The 17,560-nt window shown below is 64.3% G+C and overlaps 2 protein-coding genes across 2 annotated transcripts; one reads left to right on the top strand and one right to left on the bottom strand.

Moving 5' to 3' along the window:
- Positions 1 to 425: 425 nt before the first annotated feature.
- Positions 426 to 11,855, top strand: TMEM179 (transmembrane protein 179). Its single transcript, XM_055417650.2, is given in 5 exon segments — positions 426 to 590; positions 593 to 849; positions 6,657 to 6,794; positions 8,338 to 8,416; positions 9,648 to 11,855. Coding segments are annotated over 5 exon segments (702 nt in total). The 5' UTR covers positions 426 to 542; the 3' UTR covers positions 9,828 to 11,855.
- Positions 11,856 to 13,454: 1,599 nt separating this feature from the next.
- C21H14orf180 (chromosome 21 C14orf180 homolog) lies at positions 13,455 to 16,155 on the bottom strand. Its single transcript, XM_055417649.2, has 4 exons — positions 16,045 to 16,155; positions 15,622 to 15,748; positions 14,054 to 14,089; positions 13,455 to 13,660 (listed from the first exon to the last, which is right to left on the bottom strand). The coding sequence occupies exons 1-4, from the start codon at positions 16,153 to 16,155 to the stop codon at positions 13,455 to 13,457; spliced, it is 480 nt and encodes a 159-aa protein (XP_055273624.2).
- Positions 16,156 to 17,560: the final 1,405 nt, after the last annotated feature.

Raw genomic sequence — 17,560 nt, forward strand, 5'->3', positions numbered from 1 at the left:
CTGTCTCCCGTCCCCTACACTTGGTGCAAGCCCGGAGTCCCGAAAAAGAGTCGTTCCAGCCTGGACCGCAAGCCTCACTGCCACCCCTCCCCGTGGGCGTCTCGGACTCGTCCCTCTGAGCTGGGGACCAGGGAACCGTTCCATGTGAAGGCCACACACGTAACTCCTGGTCCATAAGCCGACATAGCGGTCCTCCCGCTTCCCGGCTCTCGGTCCGCTTCCGCGTCGGTGCCCCGCTGCCCCAGGGGCCCCGGCGTGGCCCTCCCACGCCCGCGCCGCGCTCTGCGGCCTTCCCGCCGGCAGCTGTCCGCGGTGCTGACCACAGGCGCGGGCGCGCTCGGCCGCTGCGCACGCGTCCCGGGCGGGGCGCGCAGGACCCGCCGGCGCAGCCACTGCGCAGCCTCCCGCGCGGCTCCGGCCGGGCCTGCGCGCGGCGCCGGGAGGCTCAGGCGGCCCCGGCTCCCGGCCGGCGCCCCTCGCCCGGCGTCCCCAGCCGGCATCGCCGTGTCGTGGGGCCGCTTCCTCGGCCCGCCGGCCTCGCCATGGCGCTCAACAACTTCCTCTTCGCGCAGTGCGTCTGCTACTTTTCCCGGCCTTTCTGTTCAGTTTTGTAGTGGTGGTGCCGCTGTCAGAGAACGGCCACGACTTCCGCGGCCGCTGCCTGCTCTTCACCGAGGGCATGTGGCTGAGCGCCAACCTGACGGTGCAGGAGCGCGAGCGCTTCACCGTGCAGGAGTGGGGGCCGCCGACCGCCTGCCGCTTCAGCCTGCTCGCCAGCCTGCTTTCTCTGCTGCTCGCCGCCGCGCACGCCTGGCGCACACTCTTCTTCCTCTGCAAGGGACACGAGGGGTAAGTTGGGGAGGGGGGTGTCTCGCGACCACCCTTCACCGATAGACGCAACCCTCACCCCTGGCCCGGCGCCCCTGCTGTGCCCACAGCTCCCCAAGGAGGAGCGCGAGCCCCTCCATCTCCCCACGGTTCCAGAGGCCTTAAAATACCAGTCATGGCTCATCACTTCCAGGGAAACTGCCCTTTGTCTCCACGCAGAACCCAGGGGCCATGGCCGTCTCCGCACAAGGCCAGTGCTTCTCTGGGCAAGTGTGCATCACCATCCAGGTCCCCGGGGGTGCAAATGTTGCATCGTCATCTCTGAGCGGACTTGGGCCTCCTTCGCTGGCTCTGCGGGGCCCACACCCGTCAGCACCGCGGACAGCTCCCCGTCGGGTTGGGTGGTTGGGGAAGAACCGGGCAGGCAGAAGGCCCACCAGACTAATAGGGGACCTTTCCGCTTCCCCGTCCTCCTGGGAAGGGCGGCGGCAGAAGGAAGCTGGAGGGAAGCCCCTCAAGGCCCATCGCCGCCACACACACCTTGGCTGGGGGATGTGGGAGAGGGAGCGGCCAGCGTGTGAGGCCCCCGCCCGCTCCTGGCCTCCGTCTTTCTCTTCACCTTTCCCTGTCTTGGCTGTATTCTGTGAGAGAGGGGGATGTGGCTCCCTGGGGTGGGGGCCCTCAGTCAGTAACACTCCCCGGGCCTCCCCGGGGGACTCGCTGTGCCCCGCCCCCACCCCCCTGCCCAGGCTGTGGATTGCCACGCCCTGGAGTGGCCAGAGCTCCTGCACAGGAGGCCAGTCCTGCCTGTTGCCAGCCCTCACATCCATGTGGAAGTCCAAGCCTTCTCCCAAACTCTGCCCCACTCACCCCAGCCATCATCTTCTGGCAGTTCTGAGTGGCTTTTCACTTCTTTTGGGGGGAGGTAGGAGATGAGTAGAGGCCCCTGAGAGCTCTCAGTTTTGGCTTTGGGGTGGAGAGATAACAGGAGGCTGCAAGCTGAAAAGGAAAGGGACAGCTGAGGCTGGGGGATCCCAACCCAGGAAGGTGTGAAATCCCAGCAACCCATGTGCATGAGCTTCTGGGGCTGCTGTAACAAAGCACCATGAACTGGGGGCTTAAAACGATTTATTCTGTCACAGTCCCAGAGGCCGGAAGCCCAAAAGTAAGGAGTTGGCAGAGTTGGTTCTGTCGGGGAGGAGAATCCTTCCCGGGCCTTTTCCGGGCTCCCGGTGGCTGCCCGCCGCCCTGGCGTCCCTTGGCTCGGGCCTTCGTGACTCCAATCTCTGTCTCCCTCTCCACGGGCCTCTTCTCTGTCTCTTCCCTTCTGCTTAGAAGGACCCTAGTCCTGGACCTAGGGCCCACTCGACCCAGGATGACCCCATCCTGAGGCCTTGAGCTTAGTGACGCCCACGGAGACCCTCCTTCCCAGCGAGGGCGCACTGGTCACCGCGGTGCCGGCATGGGCCGGTGTTGCAGAGCATGTGGTTCAACCCAGTGCACTCAGGTTCTGGGGTCTGCAGAAGCCACGTGTCAGCTGGGGGGGCTCTCCGCGTGCTGCGGGCTGGGGGCTCTGGGGGGTGAGCCCAGGCCAGTCCTGGAGGGCACCTGCCCTGCTCGTCCCTCCCTCAGCCTTCACGATGGCTGTGTGTGACGCATCACCCGTACCCACGTTGCCAAGCACGGTGTCAGCCCTTCAGCATCTCTGGCCCAGGTTGGGGCTGGAGGAGCAGCTCTGGTTACGAGATAGGGTCTGCGGAAGAGAACGGGTGGTCGGCAGGTGGGGCAGGCGGAGGTCCCTTCAGTCTGCGCAGCTGAGGGCAGAGGGCACCAGCCAGGTGGGGGCTGTGGCTTGACCATCGGCTCATGCCCATGGTTCCTGCTGATTTCTACAGGACAAGTGCCCTCAAGGTGTTCCATGTCCACCCGGTGAGGACACGTAAGTGGCTCTCTAGGTGGGGCTCAACCCCTGTATCTGGGAGCAATGTGAGATTTCAGAGGGACCACCAGAGGCTGGTGGAGAAGGGAATGGCACCCACTCGTGTATTCTTGCCTGGAGAATTCCATGGACAGAGGAGCCTGGTGGGCTACAGTCCATAGGGTTGCAAGAGTCAGAAAAATGACTCAGCAACTAACACACACACACACACACACTCTCCAGAGGCTGGGAGCAGGCAGAGTGCAGAGCGCCCAGAGCCTGCAAGGAAGGAATCCTGGTCATGCATGCCACCCACTTCGCACAAGTTGGGCAGGAACTGGGGTCAGCTTCTATCCTTCATCGTCTCATAGAAGGTGTCCATCCGCTCTGTGAAACCATGAGCATCCTCATTATTTTTTTCAAATTAATTTTTCTGGGAGTATAGTTTCTTTACAATGGTCTGTTAGTTTCTGCTATACAGCAAAGTGAATCAAGTATACATATGCGAAAGTTGCTTAGTTGTGTCCGACTCTTTGGGACCGCATGGACTGTAGCCCACCAGATTCCTCTCCAGGCTAGAATCCTAGAGTGGGTTGCCATTTCCTCCTCCAGGGGATCTTCCCCACCCAGGGATTGAATCTGGGTCTCCTAAATTTCAGGCAGATTCTTCACTGTCTGAGCCACCAGGGAACTGAATCAGTCATACGCATATACCCCTTCTTTTTCTTTTTTAGATTTTTTACCGTCCCTGTTTAAAGACAGAAAACTCAGGCTTGGGAGTGTACGTGTGCCTCCCTGCGCTCCTTCCTTGCGCCCGTCTCCTGAGGACAGAGGGAGCCTGCGCTCCACTGAGTTGTCCTGGTTGGAGGAACATCTTGGGTTCTCTGTTGCTTTGCGTCAGTTCCAGGGGCTCACCTGTCCTGCCACCAGTGGCCTCGGCCGCGGAGGCCAGGGCTGAGCCAGCCTGCTCTTCTCCAGGCACATCTGTTGCAGAATGTCCTTCTCAGCCATCAGGAATCACGGCCACGTAGTTGTCCACCTGTGTCCACCTGCCCCACCCTGTCCATCACAGGACTCGGTTGGCAGTTGGTCAGCTGTGATGCCATCTGTCACCAGTGTCATTCTTCCATCTTAGTTCTGGCTGCAGGACCTGGTCAAAGCTCTCGTGGATACCCAGGTCATGGCTGTCCATCAGAGGGGAACCCGGGCTGGCTGTACCCATGGTGGGCACACACCTTGTTGACTTCTGTGTGCTCAGGGCTGAGCGCCGGGCATGGTGCACAGGAGGCGCCAAGCTGGTGATTGTTGAGTGAATGACAGAAAGATGGCTGCATCTTGAGGTTTGCTGCTTCACGGCCACTCATGGGCCCAGACGCCTTTGCAGATTCACGGTCTGGCCAAGGGGTCAGCCCTCTGGGATCGCTGTGTCAGCCAGGTCTGGACCTGCCATGGGCAGAATGGTCAGCTGCAGGCAGCCAGTTCTGGCACAGTTGGTCAAGCTGTACATACCAGGGGAGCAGGTCTGGGGTGGGTCAGGGAGAGCCAGGAGGCTGGAGGGCAGTAGAGAGAACCGTGTGATGGACAAGGCTCTCAGGGGCATTGGTGGCCCCCGGAGTCCAGCCCATGGAGGACCCACTGCCCTGGTCAGACTCACGATTTTAAAGGGTCCTGCCTGCTTAGGGTTTAGCATGCATCTTAAGAGACCAACTTCAGAGATACCAAGGACACCCACCAATACTGAGGGTGGAATCCTACCCTTTGCTCTGTGTGAGGGGCTCGTGGTTGGGTCTCAAACTCATGGTCTCGACATGGTGTCCGTGGTGCCAGCTCCCTCCTCGTGCAGAGTGGGCACCCCTGACTTGTGCCCAGGGGGTGTGAAGGGTCAGGGGTGGAGGCCACTTTGGTACAGGGGCAGTCACCCTGGTTGCTGGCTGGAGGGAGGGGTCTGTGGATCCATGGCGCCTGTGTCTTTCTGGGGCATTGCCATTTCAGGCCCTGGCTGAGCTGAGGGTGAGTCTCAGGCCTGGGGGCCTGGGGCAGCCTTGCGCGTCCAGGTGGCCATGGTGCATGATTGACGGCTGGGGAGTGCTGGGTTAACACAACCCATCTGCCTGCCCACACGTGTCCCTCAGCCTGCACATCGCTCCCAGGGCTTCCCAGGATAACTGTCACCATGGAGACGGCACATCCTGGCAGGGCACCCTGGGAGGTGGCAGGAGGAAGGCGGAGTTAACCCTGTGAGTTCCAGGCTCCCGTTCCTGTACAGTGAACTCTGGGGGGCTGGGTGAGGCTCTCACACACCCAATTCTTCAAAAGTCTGTAAAGCTTGGGACAGATGCCGAGGAAACTGGCAGAAAGCGAGGGGAGATTTGGAGGCGGCTGTCGGCCGGTGGGACCCCAGCACGGGCCCTTCCCTGTCTCGTGGGATGAAAGTGAAAGTTGCTCAGTCGTGTCCGACTCTTTTCGAGCCCGTGGACTCTACAGTCCATGGAATTCTCCAGGCCAGGATACTGGAGCGGGTAGCTGTTCCCTTCTACAGGGGATCATCCCAACCAAGGGATTGAACCCAGCTCTCCCGCATTGCAGGCAGATTCTTTACCAGCTGAACCATAAGGGAAGCCCATCTTGTGGGATGGAGACCCCCAGACTGTGTCCCTTTAAGAGGGATGCGGCTGGAGTGTTTGGGGCTTCTGTCTCTCAGAGACTGTTGTAAGTCACCCCCAGGGGTGGGAAGGGGCAGCTTTCTGATGGGCCGGCTGTGTCTCAGGCCCACTGTCCAGGGGTTCCCTGAAGCTGTCTGTCCGCACAGAGGGTGAGGAGCCTGCCCAGGCTTGTAGGATTCAGTGCAGATTGTGGGGGTGGATGACGGATGGATCATGTCCATGGCCCCTTGGCCTCAGCCAACAGTCACCACGCTCAGGGACAGTAACTCTGATGCTTTCTTGGCTGAGGTCCCAGCCGATATCTTGTTTGATGAATGTTCTCGGTGAAGCCATATTTGGCCAATCATTCCACGCAGATTTGATGTCCTGAAAGCACCGATGTTCACGTGAAACCTGCAGCAGGTGGGAGGTGGGCCTGGGCTGCCATCCCACCTGAGGGAGTTCCCTCTGCCCCTTGGCCCTTCTCAGGAGGACAGCCCTGTCCCCCCGCCTCCTGCAGCCTCAGCTGGGCCACCTGCTCTCCGCAGGACTCTGGGTCTCCAGGGGGTGGTTTGGAGAAGACAGGTTGCTCATGGGTGGCTGGGAGAGTCTGGAGGGTGGGTATTCCCACCATGCCCCCTCACTTGCCCCATGGGAGGGCAAATACTGGCGCCATCTGAGAGCATTCTAGTGGGACCTGCCCATGCGCACCCTGGAGAGGCCCTGGACCCCCCGGGCAGTGTAGCCCCGCCCTGAGTGAGCTCTGCCCTCTCGGCCCTGCCCCCAGGCCCCCCAGGCGCCCGCCCTGGTCACCTCTTGGCCTTTCAGTTTCCAGTGGGGATTTCAGAGCAGGGTCATGTGGCCCCCAATGCAGGTGCCGGTCAGCCGTGCTGATGGCCATGTGGGTAAACGGCCTTGGTGGGTGCCTGCAAGGGTCAGCTGCTGGGAAAGGTGGTCTGGCCTGCCAGTGTGCTTGCTGGCCTCGATGCTTTGGAACCAGGTGGACTTGCATTTAAACAGAGGCCCCGTTTCTGCTATAAGATGGTCCCCACTCCTGGGCTTTGGGACAATGGGCTGGGCAGCGGGGCTGTGGGATGAGGGACGCTCCAGGAAGGGTGGGGACCCTGCTTGGCCCCACCCCACCCTCTGGGGCCCAGAGCCCAGCTGGGAGCCTGAGGGCCGGGGGCTGCCCTGCCCCGCCGCCTGTCCCTGCAGGGCTTCCGGGGGCCAGGCAGGCACGGTGACCGCCCCTCCTGCCCTCGCTGCAGCTCCTTTCTCTACGCCTTCCTGAACCTGCTGGTCAGCGCCTTCGTCGTCTTCCTGGTCTTCATCGCCAGCACCATCGTGAGCGTGGGCTTCACCATGTGGTGTGATGCCATCACCGAGAAGGGCACCGTGCCCCACAGGTGCGCCCTGGGCCCGCCCCGGCTCCCGCAACCTCGTCCTGCACGAGCTCCTCCCGTGCCCCCAACGGGGCCCCCTGTGGCCTGCGCACACCTGGCTAGCCCCTCCCCTGGCCCGCACCCCCTTCCCAGTTCAGGGAGCCTGCAGCAGCTTCACACCGGAGCAGGTCCCCCAAGGACCCTGGGGGTGGGGGTGGAGGTCCCGGAGGTCAGAGGGTCCAGCTTCACCATCACGGCCGGCACGTGGTTGGATGACGGGACCCCATGGGGTGGGCTCCAGGTGCTAGGAGGAAGATGAAGATGCAGTGAGCGGGGTGCTGAGGGGCAGGACTGGGAGTTTCTGATCAGGGGGGCTTGGGACAGGAAGGATGCTCTGGGCCCTGAGAGAGGGGCCGTCTCTGGCTTGGGGGCAGCCCCAGGGGGAGCATGGTGACTGACAGACTCTGGCCTGGGGCTGCCCACTGCCCGGCCCTCAGGACAGTATCTGGTGCCCCAGGACAGGGCTCTGGAAAGGCAGGGACCCTTGGGTCACCTCTTCCAGAGGCTCCAGATTCTTTCTCTAAGAAAAACCTGATCTGGAGCTTGAACATATAAATCAACGAAAGAGCTGAGGTGAGAGGCAGGGGTAGGGGCACCTACCTGCTACCCTGCCCCTTTGCCCTGGGGGTCCCTCTGCAGAAGCCTTGGGCGCACACAGAGGAAGGTTTGAGTGCCTGGGGTGGGTGACTCCCTCAGGGTCCACAGCAGGGCAGCCCCTCTGTGTGGGGGTCTTACCCATGCTGAGCTGTGTGGGCTCCCCCCACTGAGCCCACAGCCACTTGACTCCTCACCACCCCTGCCCCCCGTCCTGAACCCTCAGAGTGCAGGCGGGCCCCTGGCTATGGCCTTGGGCTCCTCTGGAAAGGCACCCAGAGTTTCTTTACCCTCACGAACTCCAGTTCCAGCCCTTCAGCCTCATCTCCCAGCTCCTTCCAGGGCATGCCTGGGCCTCTGGGCCTCCCATTCCTGTGTCCTGACGTTTGAGAGCCTGCAGGTCCCTGAGCCCAGGCCTCGTCTCCTCCAGGCTTTGGAGGCCCAGCCCAGCCCAGCCTGTCCGCAGACAAGGAGCTTGTGGAGGCCACTTGGACTCTGCGTAGTGTCCTGCTGGGTTCGCTGGCCTGTGCTGCCAGCCCCAGGCAGTTAAATGGGTGCCCCTGGATGCCCATGAAACTCAAGCAGGGTGCCGTGCAGCTCAGTCCGGGGACTGAGGGGTCAGAAGCTGCAGCCCACACCCTGCTTCTGCGGCTCCTGGCCCTGCAGTGCCATGGGGCCATGGGGGCCAGGGCTGGGGGCCTCAGGGGAGTGATGGCCAGGGCTGAGAGCCCCCACCATCCAGGGCCAGATAGCATCAGATCTGCAGGGCCCCTGTCCCACAGATGGGACCCGGCGGCTCCCTGTCTGTCCCACCTTGGGGACAGCGCCTCACCTATCTGGGGGTGATGCTCTGCTGCCCCCCTGCTTGGTCCCCCCAGCGGTCACCATCCACCGCCACGTCTTGCTGTTTTAGTTGTGAAGAGCTCCAGGGTATCGACTTGGAGCTGAACGTGGACAACTCTGCCTTCTATGATCAGTTTGCGATTGCCCAGGTGGGGGGCGGGGGCCTGTCCGAGTAGGCGGGGCTGTCCGAGTAGGCGGGGCTGTCCGAGTAGGCGGGGCTGCCCAGTAGCAGGGAGGGGACCACTCACTGCTGAGCATTCACTGAGTGCACAGCCCCGCCCCACCCAGGAGAAAACAGACTCTTGGGGAGCAGCCTGAACTAAGGGCAGAAGTGGGAGACTTGGGGGGTGAGGGGTTCCTCTGTGCTGCTCATCTGAGCCTGCAGGCTGGGGCCCGGAGTCTGGATCCTGGTTCTGGCGCCACGTGGGCCCTCAGATAGATGCTTGAGGGCACACGGTGAGGCCCCCGCTGGAGCGACCGGGGTGGGGTCTGAGGGAGGGGGTCCCTGGGGGGGATCCAGCCTTCCCATTTGGAGGAGCCCCCAGCCACTGTCTGGGGGACTCTGTTCTGCCAGTCCTGCCCCTGGATCAGCTTCGTCCCCTGCCCTCCAGGAGACCATGGGTCAGTCTAAGGACCCTGTCTGCTGGACACAAGTGTGTCGGGACATGCGGTCAGAGAGGGCCTGTCCCTCAACATCTGTGCCTGACCCTGACAATGATCCTGATGGCAGGGGTGGCGGGGTGCCTGGGCAGGAAAGGTTCTTTCGGTTCTGGGCAGGTCCTGCCAGCCTCCAGGTCCACTTCTGGTCCTGCATTGGCCAGTGGCCGACCTGAGGATCCTTTCAATAGTGAGGAGCCCTCTGGGGTGGGAGTTGGGGAGCTGGACGCCCATGGGTCCAGCTGAGATGACCCTGAGCCTGCCAGAGATATCTTCATGTCAATTTAGTGGGGAATGCTCCCCCCCTGCGTTTGTGCCGGTGGATAAGGAAGGGGCGGGCTGTGATGACAGACACCTTCCAGTGTGCCAGTTTAATTGCGCCTCAAGCCTGATTCTGATTAAACTGTTTCCCCTCCAACTGTTTGGAAACAGCAGATAAAGGTCAATTTGTTCCAGCGATTGGAAGAGGCTCCGGCTCCGTTACAGATGAAACGAGCTCTGCTTGGAGCTGAGAGGGCCCAGTACCCGCCCCTGCCCCGGGGGCCCCACCTGGATGCGAGGGTGGGCAGTGTTCCCGAGGCAGGGGCGTGGCTTGGGGCCAAGAGGGCTACCAGATGCTGGGGGTGACGCTCCCGTCCTGTCTGGCCCTGGGGGGCGGGCGGATGTCCCCGGGGGTGGCTCCTGGGCCTGGCCGGCCCCCTGACGCGCTCTCTGCCCCTGCAGTTCGGCCTCTGGGCCTCGTGGCTGGCCTGGCTGGCCATCACCGTCTTGGCCTTCCTGAAAGTCTACCACAACTACCGCCAGGAAGACCTGCTGGACAACCTGGTCCACGAGAAGGAGCTGCTGCTGGCCCGGCCCGCCCCCCGCGCCGCCTTCCAGGACGAGAAGAGCGCCGTCATCTAGGCCCAGCCGGGCCCCACTGGGCTGGGGGGCACATGCTGCCCTGGGCCGTGGCCTGGCTCTGCCCAGCCCCCACGCCGTGCATGCCTCCCCTCGGCTCTGTGTGCAGGTCTGAGCGACCCCCTCACTGGGCACCCGGTTCCCCCCCGGGAAAACGGGCCTGGCAGCCGGCGGGGGTGGCGCCGCCCTCGGCCCTGCGCCAGGGGGGCCTCCCCCAGGTTCAATGCAGGGGCCTCCGCCCGTCCTGGTGGTGAGCCTTGGGGAGGCCCCCGGCCACTGGGCTTGCTGTGGGCATGCCTCCCTGCGGGCCTCAGCTGGACGCTGTCTGTGTGACCTCCTGCCAGGCCCCGTGGCAGCAGCCTGTGGCCCCAGTGTGACCCCAGCGGCCCACGATGGCCACACGTTACTCTCGTTTACCCGCTCCTGAACCGTGTGGGGGACGAGGAACCTGCCACCTGCGGGCCAAGCGCCGCGTGTGGGAAGGAGCCCCTCGCCCCGGCGGCCTCCAGGGCTAAGAGCCCTCCGGCTCTGGCTCCTGAGCCCCTGGGAAAGCACGGGGTGGTGGGTCGGCCTGGAGTCAGGCCGCAGCGGTGGTGCGGGCTTCCTGGGGGCCTGGCCTGGGGAGGCCCCAGGGGCCCCCTGTGGGCTGGGCCTGTGCTTATGGGGTGGAGGCATGGGGTCCGGCTGCGGGGGTGGCATCTTGCAGGGAGAGGGGCCAGGTGCCACCGCAGGAGTGTGCGTGTGAGGGTGTGGACGTGCGTGCGATGTGAGTGCACGTGGTCAGAGTGTGTGGGCGTGCACGAGTGTGCACGTGAGCGCGCGTGGCGAGCTGTGAGCATGTGTGAACGTGCTGTGTGTACACGAGCGTGCCTGTGCACAAGTGTGTGTGCGCGCGTGCGTCTGTGGGTGGAGACCAGAGCGGCAGCTGTCTGCACCCCCATCCCCAGGGTCCCCCGTCCCCCAGAGGAGGCCGCTTTCCCATCTCGGGGGCCCCCATGGTGGCAGACGGAGGACCTGGGGGAGCCCGGGGCCCGGGATCCGGCGCTGAGCCTCCTGGGGCTGCCTGGCTGTGGACGCCCCTCAGGGCTCCCAGCTCAGGAGGCGGGTCTGGCCTGCACGCGTGTTTGCAGTGGCTCCATCTCCCTGAAAGGAGGGGCCCGGGGCATTCAGAGGCCACGGATCTGGGCCTGGGTCTCGGGGCCCCGTGTGGCAGGCAGCCTGGCCCTGGGAAGCGAGGTGCAGGTCACTTGTCATGATGTGCTCGGTTGGCACTTTTCGGGAGGGGGGCTCAGAGTGGAGGTGATGGAGGCTCCTGGAATCTTAGATACTCTGGCCCTTGGCCTGGCAGGGGGTTCCAGCCAGAGGAGCAAGGACTTTGGGGAGGGGTTTTGACAGAACCTGAGGCCCCCGAGGGAATCTGCCTGCCCAGTCCACTGGCCCCTGAGAGCTCCTGGTCTTTTCCCCGCAGAAGGGGATGGCTCTGCCTTGTCTCCCAGCAGGCGGCAGCCATCTGGGCCCTGGACAGCGGAGCAGGCCTTGGATGTGGGCTTCTGGACCAGAGGCTCTGCTGTGGGTGTGGGTGTGCCCAGGCACTTGTGGATGGCCTGGAGCCGGTCTGGGCAGCCCTTCGGTCAGACCAGCAGAGACCTGTATCCACTTACAGGGCCACCTGCAGAGCGAAACTGTCACTGACACACAGGCTGTTGTGGGCCAGCTGCACGGGCACCCCCAGAGTTCCCATCCTGGGGCCTCCCGGGAAAGGCACGGCCGGCCTCAGGGAGGGGCTCCTGGGACAGGAGCCCGTGGCCTAGCAGTGGGCCGGGGAGGCCCCCTGGGGCTGGACAGGAGGGGCCGGCCGTGCCCCGGGGCCCTTGAGGAGGGTCTGCCCCGTCGCTTCCTCAGTGCCTGCTTCTCCCCACTGCTGTTTGATAATGGACATCCTATTTTAATTCTACTCCAGCTTAACTGAAAGTGAAGGTTCTTCAACGCAGATGTATTTATTTCTCAAGTCAAAATAAAAACACAAATACCTGTGCCTCTAATGTGGACTAACGATTGGGCGTCTCTTCATCCATCGTCTCTGCATCATCAGTTTGCCTGCGTTTCTACTCTTCTGTCTTTCAGTTTAAGACTGAAAACACTGCCTTCTGTGTTTGCTCCTGGAGTTTCCCAGACTTACTAGGAACCGGGAGTGACCCGCCCCCCGCGGCTGCAGTCACCATCTGCACGTTTCCTCGTGGGTTCCGTTCTGTCTGCTTCCCGTCACTTCTCGGGTGTGAGGATGGGTTTCATATTTCGGAATCCTCAATGTCCTCGGGGGCACCTTGAGCGATACTTTTCCGAAAGCAGCGGGGGTCCAGGTCTTGTGGACCCTCCGGAGCTGCGCGGGTCTTTGCAGAAGCGCTGAGCTGAGAGTGGGGGGCCGTGAGGAGGGAGCCTGGGGGAGGCAGTCCCCACCGGGTGCTCCCCTCACGATGGGCTCAGGGCTGGGGGGGCTGAGCCCCGTGGGTTAGGGTCTGCCACTTAGCCTGCCTGTCCTCTTCATGGGGTGGGGTGGGTGCAGGGGGTGGCGGGTGTCTGTGAGGGTGGCAGCTGTGATGCTGGAGGGTCCCCAAGGGCCGCTGTCCCCGGAGGCGGGCCTCTGTCCGCTGGGCTCCCGGCTCAGGGCTCCCTGAGTTCTGAAGCCCAAAGGGACCCTGGAGACGGGTGCCCCGGCCCCTGAAACCCTGGGGGGCCGGCTCGCGCAGCACCCTGACCTCTGCAGCAGCTGCCAAAGTGAATCCACAGCAAGTCGGTTCCGACTTCCCTCCTTGGGGCCAACGTCTCCGGGAGAAAAGAGGTGGCAGTGTTTCAAGAGAAAACTGGAGTCTCCCCACTTAACCCGTGGGGCAGACGGCAGGAGCCCAGGCAGCGTGCGGACGCCCATCTTCAGGTTGTGGGGTCCTTCTCCCCCAGTGGGGCCTCCCTGCTTTGCTCAGGCCCCTCTCCCTCCCTGCATCTGAGGGGACCCGGGGTCTGTCTCCGGAGGGCCCCCTTGGTCTGGCTGTGAGAGCTATATGGTCACAGGGCTGCCGGGCTCCACACAGCCCACACAGTGCCACTGGGACCCAGGCCCAGACGGCCGCATCCCAAGGGCGGCGACCCTGCCACTCAGCCCTCCCGTCCCCTCTCTGCTGCCCCCAGGCCGGCAGCTTCGAAGGTGCCAGGTGATCACATGTCCTGGACAAGCGGGACTCCCCAGGCTCGGGGCCCAGAGCTGGTGGCAGAGAAGCTGGGATGCCAGGCCCCGCCTCACGTGACTGCAGGAGAGAGTGCACCCCCGATCTACCTCTCCCGGGGAGGGGGTGGTTTGGGGTCTGGGCTGCAGGTCCCCAAGCGGCAAAGCCCAGTTTCCTTTCGTCCTCTGGGTGCCCCGGAAAGAGGGAGGGTGCCTCCAGGCTCCAGGGGCTACACGCAGATGCCTCCAGGCCCAGCCCAAAGTCACTGAGAGTTCCTGCTGGGGTGAGGGGGTGCCTGAAGGGTGGCCCCGGGGGCTGGAACCCATGGGTGCCCGGGTTTCAGTGGTGACATTCTTGTTCGAAGAAGACCTCCCAGTGGATGCCACTGGGCCCCGGGGAGGGGGCGTTGCTGTCAGAGCTGCAGCAGGCAGCGCCAGCAGGTCAGGGCCGCCAGCCGCACGTGCAGGAGGGTGGCGAGGAGCCGGGCCTGGAGGTCCTCCAGGGCCCTGGCCACGGGCCCGGCCTGGCTGCAGCACACGCCCAGCGCCAGCGCCAGCAGGACGCAGGCTGTCAGCCGCAGGAGCAGGGAGCCGCCGCCGGGCCTCTGCCGGCCGGGCGCTGGGGACCAAGGGGAAAGGTTAGCACGGCCGGCAGGCCTGACCCCAGCCCCAGCGGGGACCCTGCAGGCGCCCTCCTCCCTGCGGGGGCTGGTGGGGACACTGCAGGGCTCCCCCAGGGGCTGGCACCTCAGTGACCCCCAAGGTTCCCGGGGGGCCTGGGTCTCCCTGTCCCTCTCTGGCCAGTGGGCTCCTTGCAGTGGGGGCTTGCTGCGGGCACCTTGCCCTGTGCCCTCCTGTGGAGGGGAGTGAGGGGCAGAGGGCAGCCCTGGGGAGCTGCTGCCCACCCACATCCGTCAGGGACCGTCGCTGAGGGCGGGGCCCCACTGGGGTGGGGGGTGCTGGCGCTATGGGGGAGGGGCCTTTGGGGGTGGGCTGAGGGCTCTGAACTTACCCTGGGCAGCGGCGGAGGGCTCCCTGCCAGTGATGTCTGGGGAGGAGAGTGAGAGGGGGCGTGGGTGGGGAGGGGCCTCCCCTCTTGGAAGCTGAGCCGGCTTCCCCCGTCAGCCGCCCTCCTGAGGACCCTGAGTCGGACCAGGTCAGACAGAGCTCCCCGCTTTGCCGATGGAGACCAGCTCCCACAGGTCCTGACCCGGCCGGGTGGTCTACCCCCTGGCTGGCCACTCTGCCAGCGCCCCGTGGGGTCCCGCCCAGACTCTTAGGCTTCAGGTTTCAGCTTCCAGGTGCTGGGCGCCTCCTGGGGGTCCCGGGGGAGGTTGGGGTATGGGCCAGGGAGGGGGTAGTTTGCAGGGGTCCTGGGGTGAGGGCGGCTGGACGCTGCTCCACCCTGCTCGGCTCACTGGGGGCCCCAGGCCGGTGCTGAGGGGGCCCTAACTCCCCGTCTGAGGGTCTCTGCGTTCGGGTGTCGGGAGCTCCTGGGGGTGGGGCCAATCTGAGCGGGAGGGGCAGCTGAGTGTCAGGGCACACGCCCTGCTGGAGGCCTCTCCTGCTGGTTACCACCGGCCTTCACAGGAGACCCTGACACATGTCGGGGTGGTGAGCTGCCCTCACAGCTTGGCAGGACTCAGGGAGCCCCGTCCTTAGGTGCCGTGGCAGCAGAATCTAAGATGTCCCCACCACCCCCCCAGATCCCTGCCTTTGTGCCCCCCGCTTAGCGTGGGGGCCTATGATGCACTTCCACCAGCAGGGCGCGACAGAGGGGCCAGGGTCGCGCAGCTCCAGTGGGAATCCCCACGGGGCACCGAGTTAAGAGACAGGTCTCGGGTGGGCCTGGCCCCATCGGACGAGCTCTCCGAGCAGACGGTCTGGAGGCCAGGGAGGGGCTCCGCTGCTGCCCTTGGAGGTACAGCTTGGAGGACGTGAATTCTGTAACAACCCTGTGTGCTTGCACTAGGGCCCTGGGCCCCGGGTGAGGCCCGGCTCTGGCTGACTCCCTGATGGCCACCTCCCTGAGGGAGCGCCTGCGTGGCTGTGCCCAGGGCCCCGACCCACAGGGCCGCTGAGATAATCAGCGTGGGTTGTCTGAAGCGGCTGTCTGTGGTATTCGTCACAAGGCATTGCTAGCTGATATAGGGCTGTGGCCCATGGGCAGGGCTGCAGCAGGAGTGAGCTGGGCAGGGGTGCAGAGGGCAGGGGTACGGAGCGGGGTCTGGGGCGGCCCCGGGGTGCTGGGCCAGAGTGGGGAGGACTGGGGGGCTGCGCAGTGAAGGCTGGGGGGCAGGGAGGAGCTTTGGGACACAGGAGGGAAGAGCGGGCGGGCGCGGGGAGCCCTGCCCTCTGGCCTCTCCTCAAGAAGACAGGGATGGCCCGGGTGGCTCTGGCTCTAGTTCTCCTGTCGGCTGTTGCTTTCTTGACTGTCACTTGGTCCCGACTGACCCCGCGGGCCTGGGTTTTACTGTGAGGACAGGGCCATGACTGCAGTCCCCTCAGATGGCCCTCTACGAGGTCCTGGGCACTGGCCCCCCGCCCGCCAGGCCGCAGCCCGCTTGCCTCCTCTCTTACAGTGGACGGCCACCTCCAGGGGCTCTCGGAACCGCACATGCCTCGTGGTCCTCCGCAGTTCGTCCCCACGGCCGCAGCGCTCCTGTGGGCTTCGTCTCAGGATCGAGGCGGGGCCCTTTCTGCCCTCCTGGGGGGTGGGAAGTGGAGGGAAGCGGACGAAAGTGGGTCCCTCCCATCTGGCCTCCTGGAGGCTGGAGAAGACAGGCAGCCTCGCCCGAGTGCCTGCTGCCTCCTCGGGTTTCTGAAGGGGGGCCCCTGGGGCGGGGGGGGCAGGGCTCCTGGGCCTCCCAACCCGGCCCTCTCCCTCCCAGGGGTCCTGGGGCAGCGATCCCCCGCTTTCTCTTCCTGCCTCCTGCGGAGGCCCAGCTCTTGGACCAGGCGCGTGGGGCCCCCGAGACCCGCGCCGCCCCAGCCCTGCCGCACCCGCCCCGCCCTGGGCGTCGGTGAGCCTGGCGCCGCCTCCTCATCCTTTCTGGTCTGATGCTGCGTCTCTGGCCGGGAGTCGGGGCTCAAGGCATGCGCTGCAGTCTTCATTTACTGGGACATGGCCCTGAGATAGGCACAGACATTATTTGTTACCCAGGGAACACGCGCAGGAACGAGATAAACGGGGGAGAGCCTCCCCAGGAAGCTGAGCCGGCGCCCCCACCCCTCAGCCTCGCCCACAGCAGACAGCGCCTCCCTTCGACCCGCTCCCGGCACGGAGGAACCCTGCCTGCCCAGAACCGTACGATCAGCGGCCTCCCCTGCTGCCATCTTCTTAATCGGCAGCTTTAATGGCTGCGTAATGTTCCGCAGGGCTGGCCCTGTGATTTACGACCACGCTCCTTCCTTAGTGGGCATGTTCGGGAGGTTTGCATTTTACTGTTGCAATTTTTTTGAGGCCACAGATAAGACTGCAGTACACATCACTGCTGCTTCCTTCCCGGGGATGCTCCAGGCTGAAAGCCGCATCCAGGGACGGGCTTCGGCAGGGCTTCGTGGGGGCTGGGAAAGGCTTCTCTGGGGTTCACGGGGGCTGGAGCTGCTGGGCCCAGCCCTGAGGCCCGCCCACACTCTCTGTCTCTCTGTCCCTCCCTCTCCCTCTCCCTGGTTTTCAGATTGCTCATGTACTAGGTGTGAGGTGGTACTGCCCCCTCTGGGAGCCTCTGAGTGCGGCCTGTCTGGTGTGACTGTTCTGTCACGTCCTTTGAAGGGTCCTTGACTTTTGAGGCCTCCCCGAGTCCTGCGCAGGTGAAGCCAGGCAGCCCCAGTCCTGCTTTGAACCTGTGCAGCAAAGTGGACGCCAGGGGTGTGACCAGGTCCTCTGTGCCCCGTCCCCATGGATAACAAGAGCAGGTGGCGTGGGAGCTTCTGCCCTCCCAGCCCCAGCCCCAGGCTCCGCCGGGTTCCTTCTCTGGGGTCCTGGGTGTGTCTTCTTGCTCTCTCGCCATGGGGGCAGATGTCTGCGCTTTGTGAGGGGTGTTCTGGCTCCCATCCATCCTCCAAGGACCCTGCCCCCAAGGGTGGAGGTGGGGCTGAGGGAGGTGGGAGCTGCCGGGTCGGGGAAGAGTGCTGGGGGGGCCTGGTCTGGGGGAGGCCTCTCTCCCTCTGGGAGATAACAGCCTGGCCATTCAGTTATTTCAAAAAGGAGCAATTTTCTCCTGTCTCAGCATCAGGCTTTTTATTGCAAATAGGGTCATGGGGGTGGAGGGGTGGGGAGGGAGGCCCACTCTCACGGAGGCCCTGGGGGGCCAGGACTCTGCCAGCGGCCCAGCGGTTGAATCCCTACTAGGGTTCTCAGGGCCCTGCCCCCAGGCTGGGGGTGGTGGGACAGCGTGTGAACGTGTGCACACTGTGTGAGCACTTTGGTGAGTGTGCACATGTGGATGCACGCACATGTGTCTGTGCTGTGTGCACACACGCGTGCATAAGAGTGCACAGGTGTGCCTGCATATGT

This window comes from Moschus berezovskii, chromosome 21 (genome assembly GCF_049115385.1).
Source record: "Moschus berezovskii isolate FMDL1 chromosome 21, NW_MosBer_1.0, whole genome shotgun sequence".
In the NCBI taxonomy this organism is placed as follows: domain Eukaryota; kingdom Metazoa; phylum Chordata; class Mammalia; order Artiodactyla; family Moschidae; genus Moschus; species Moschus berezovskii.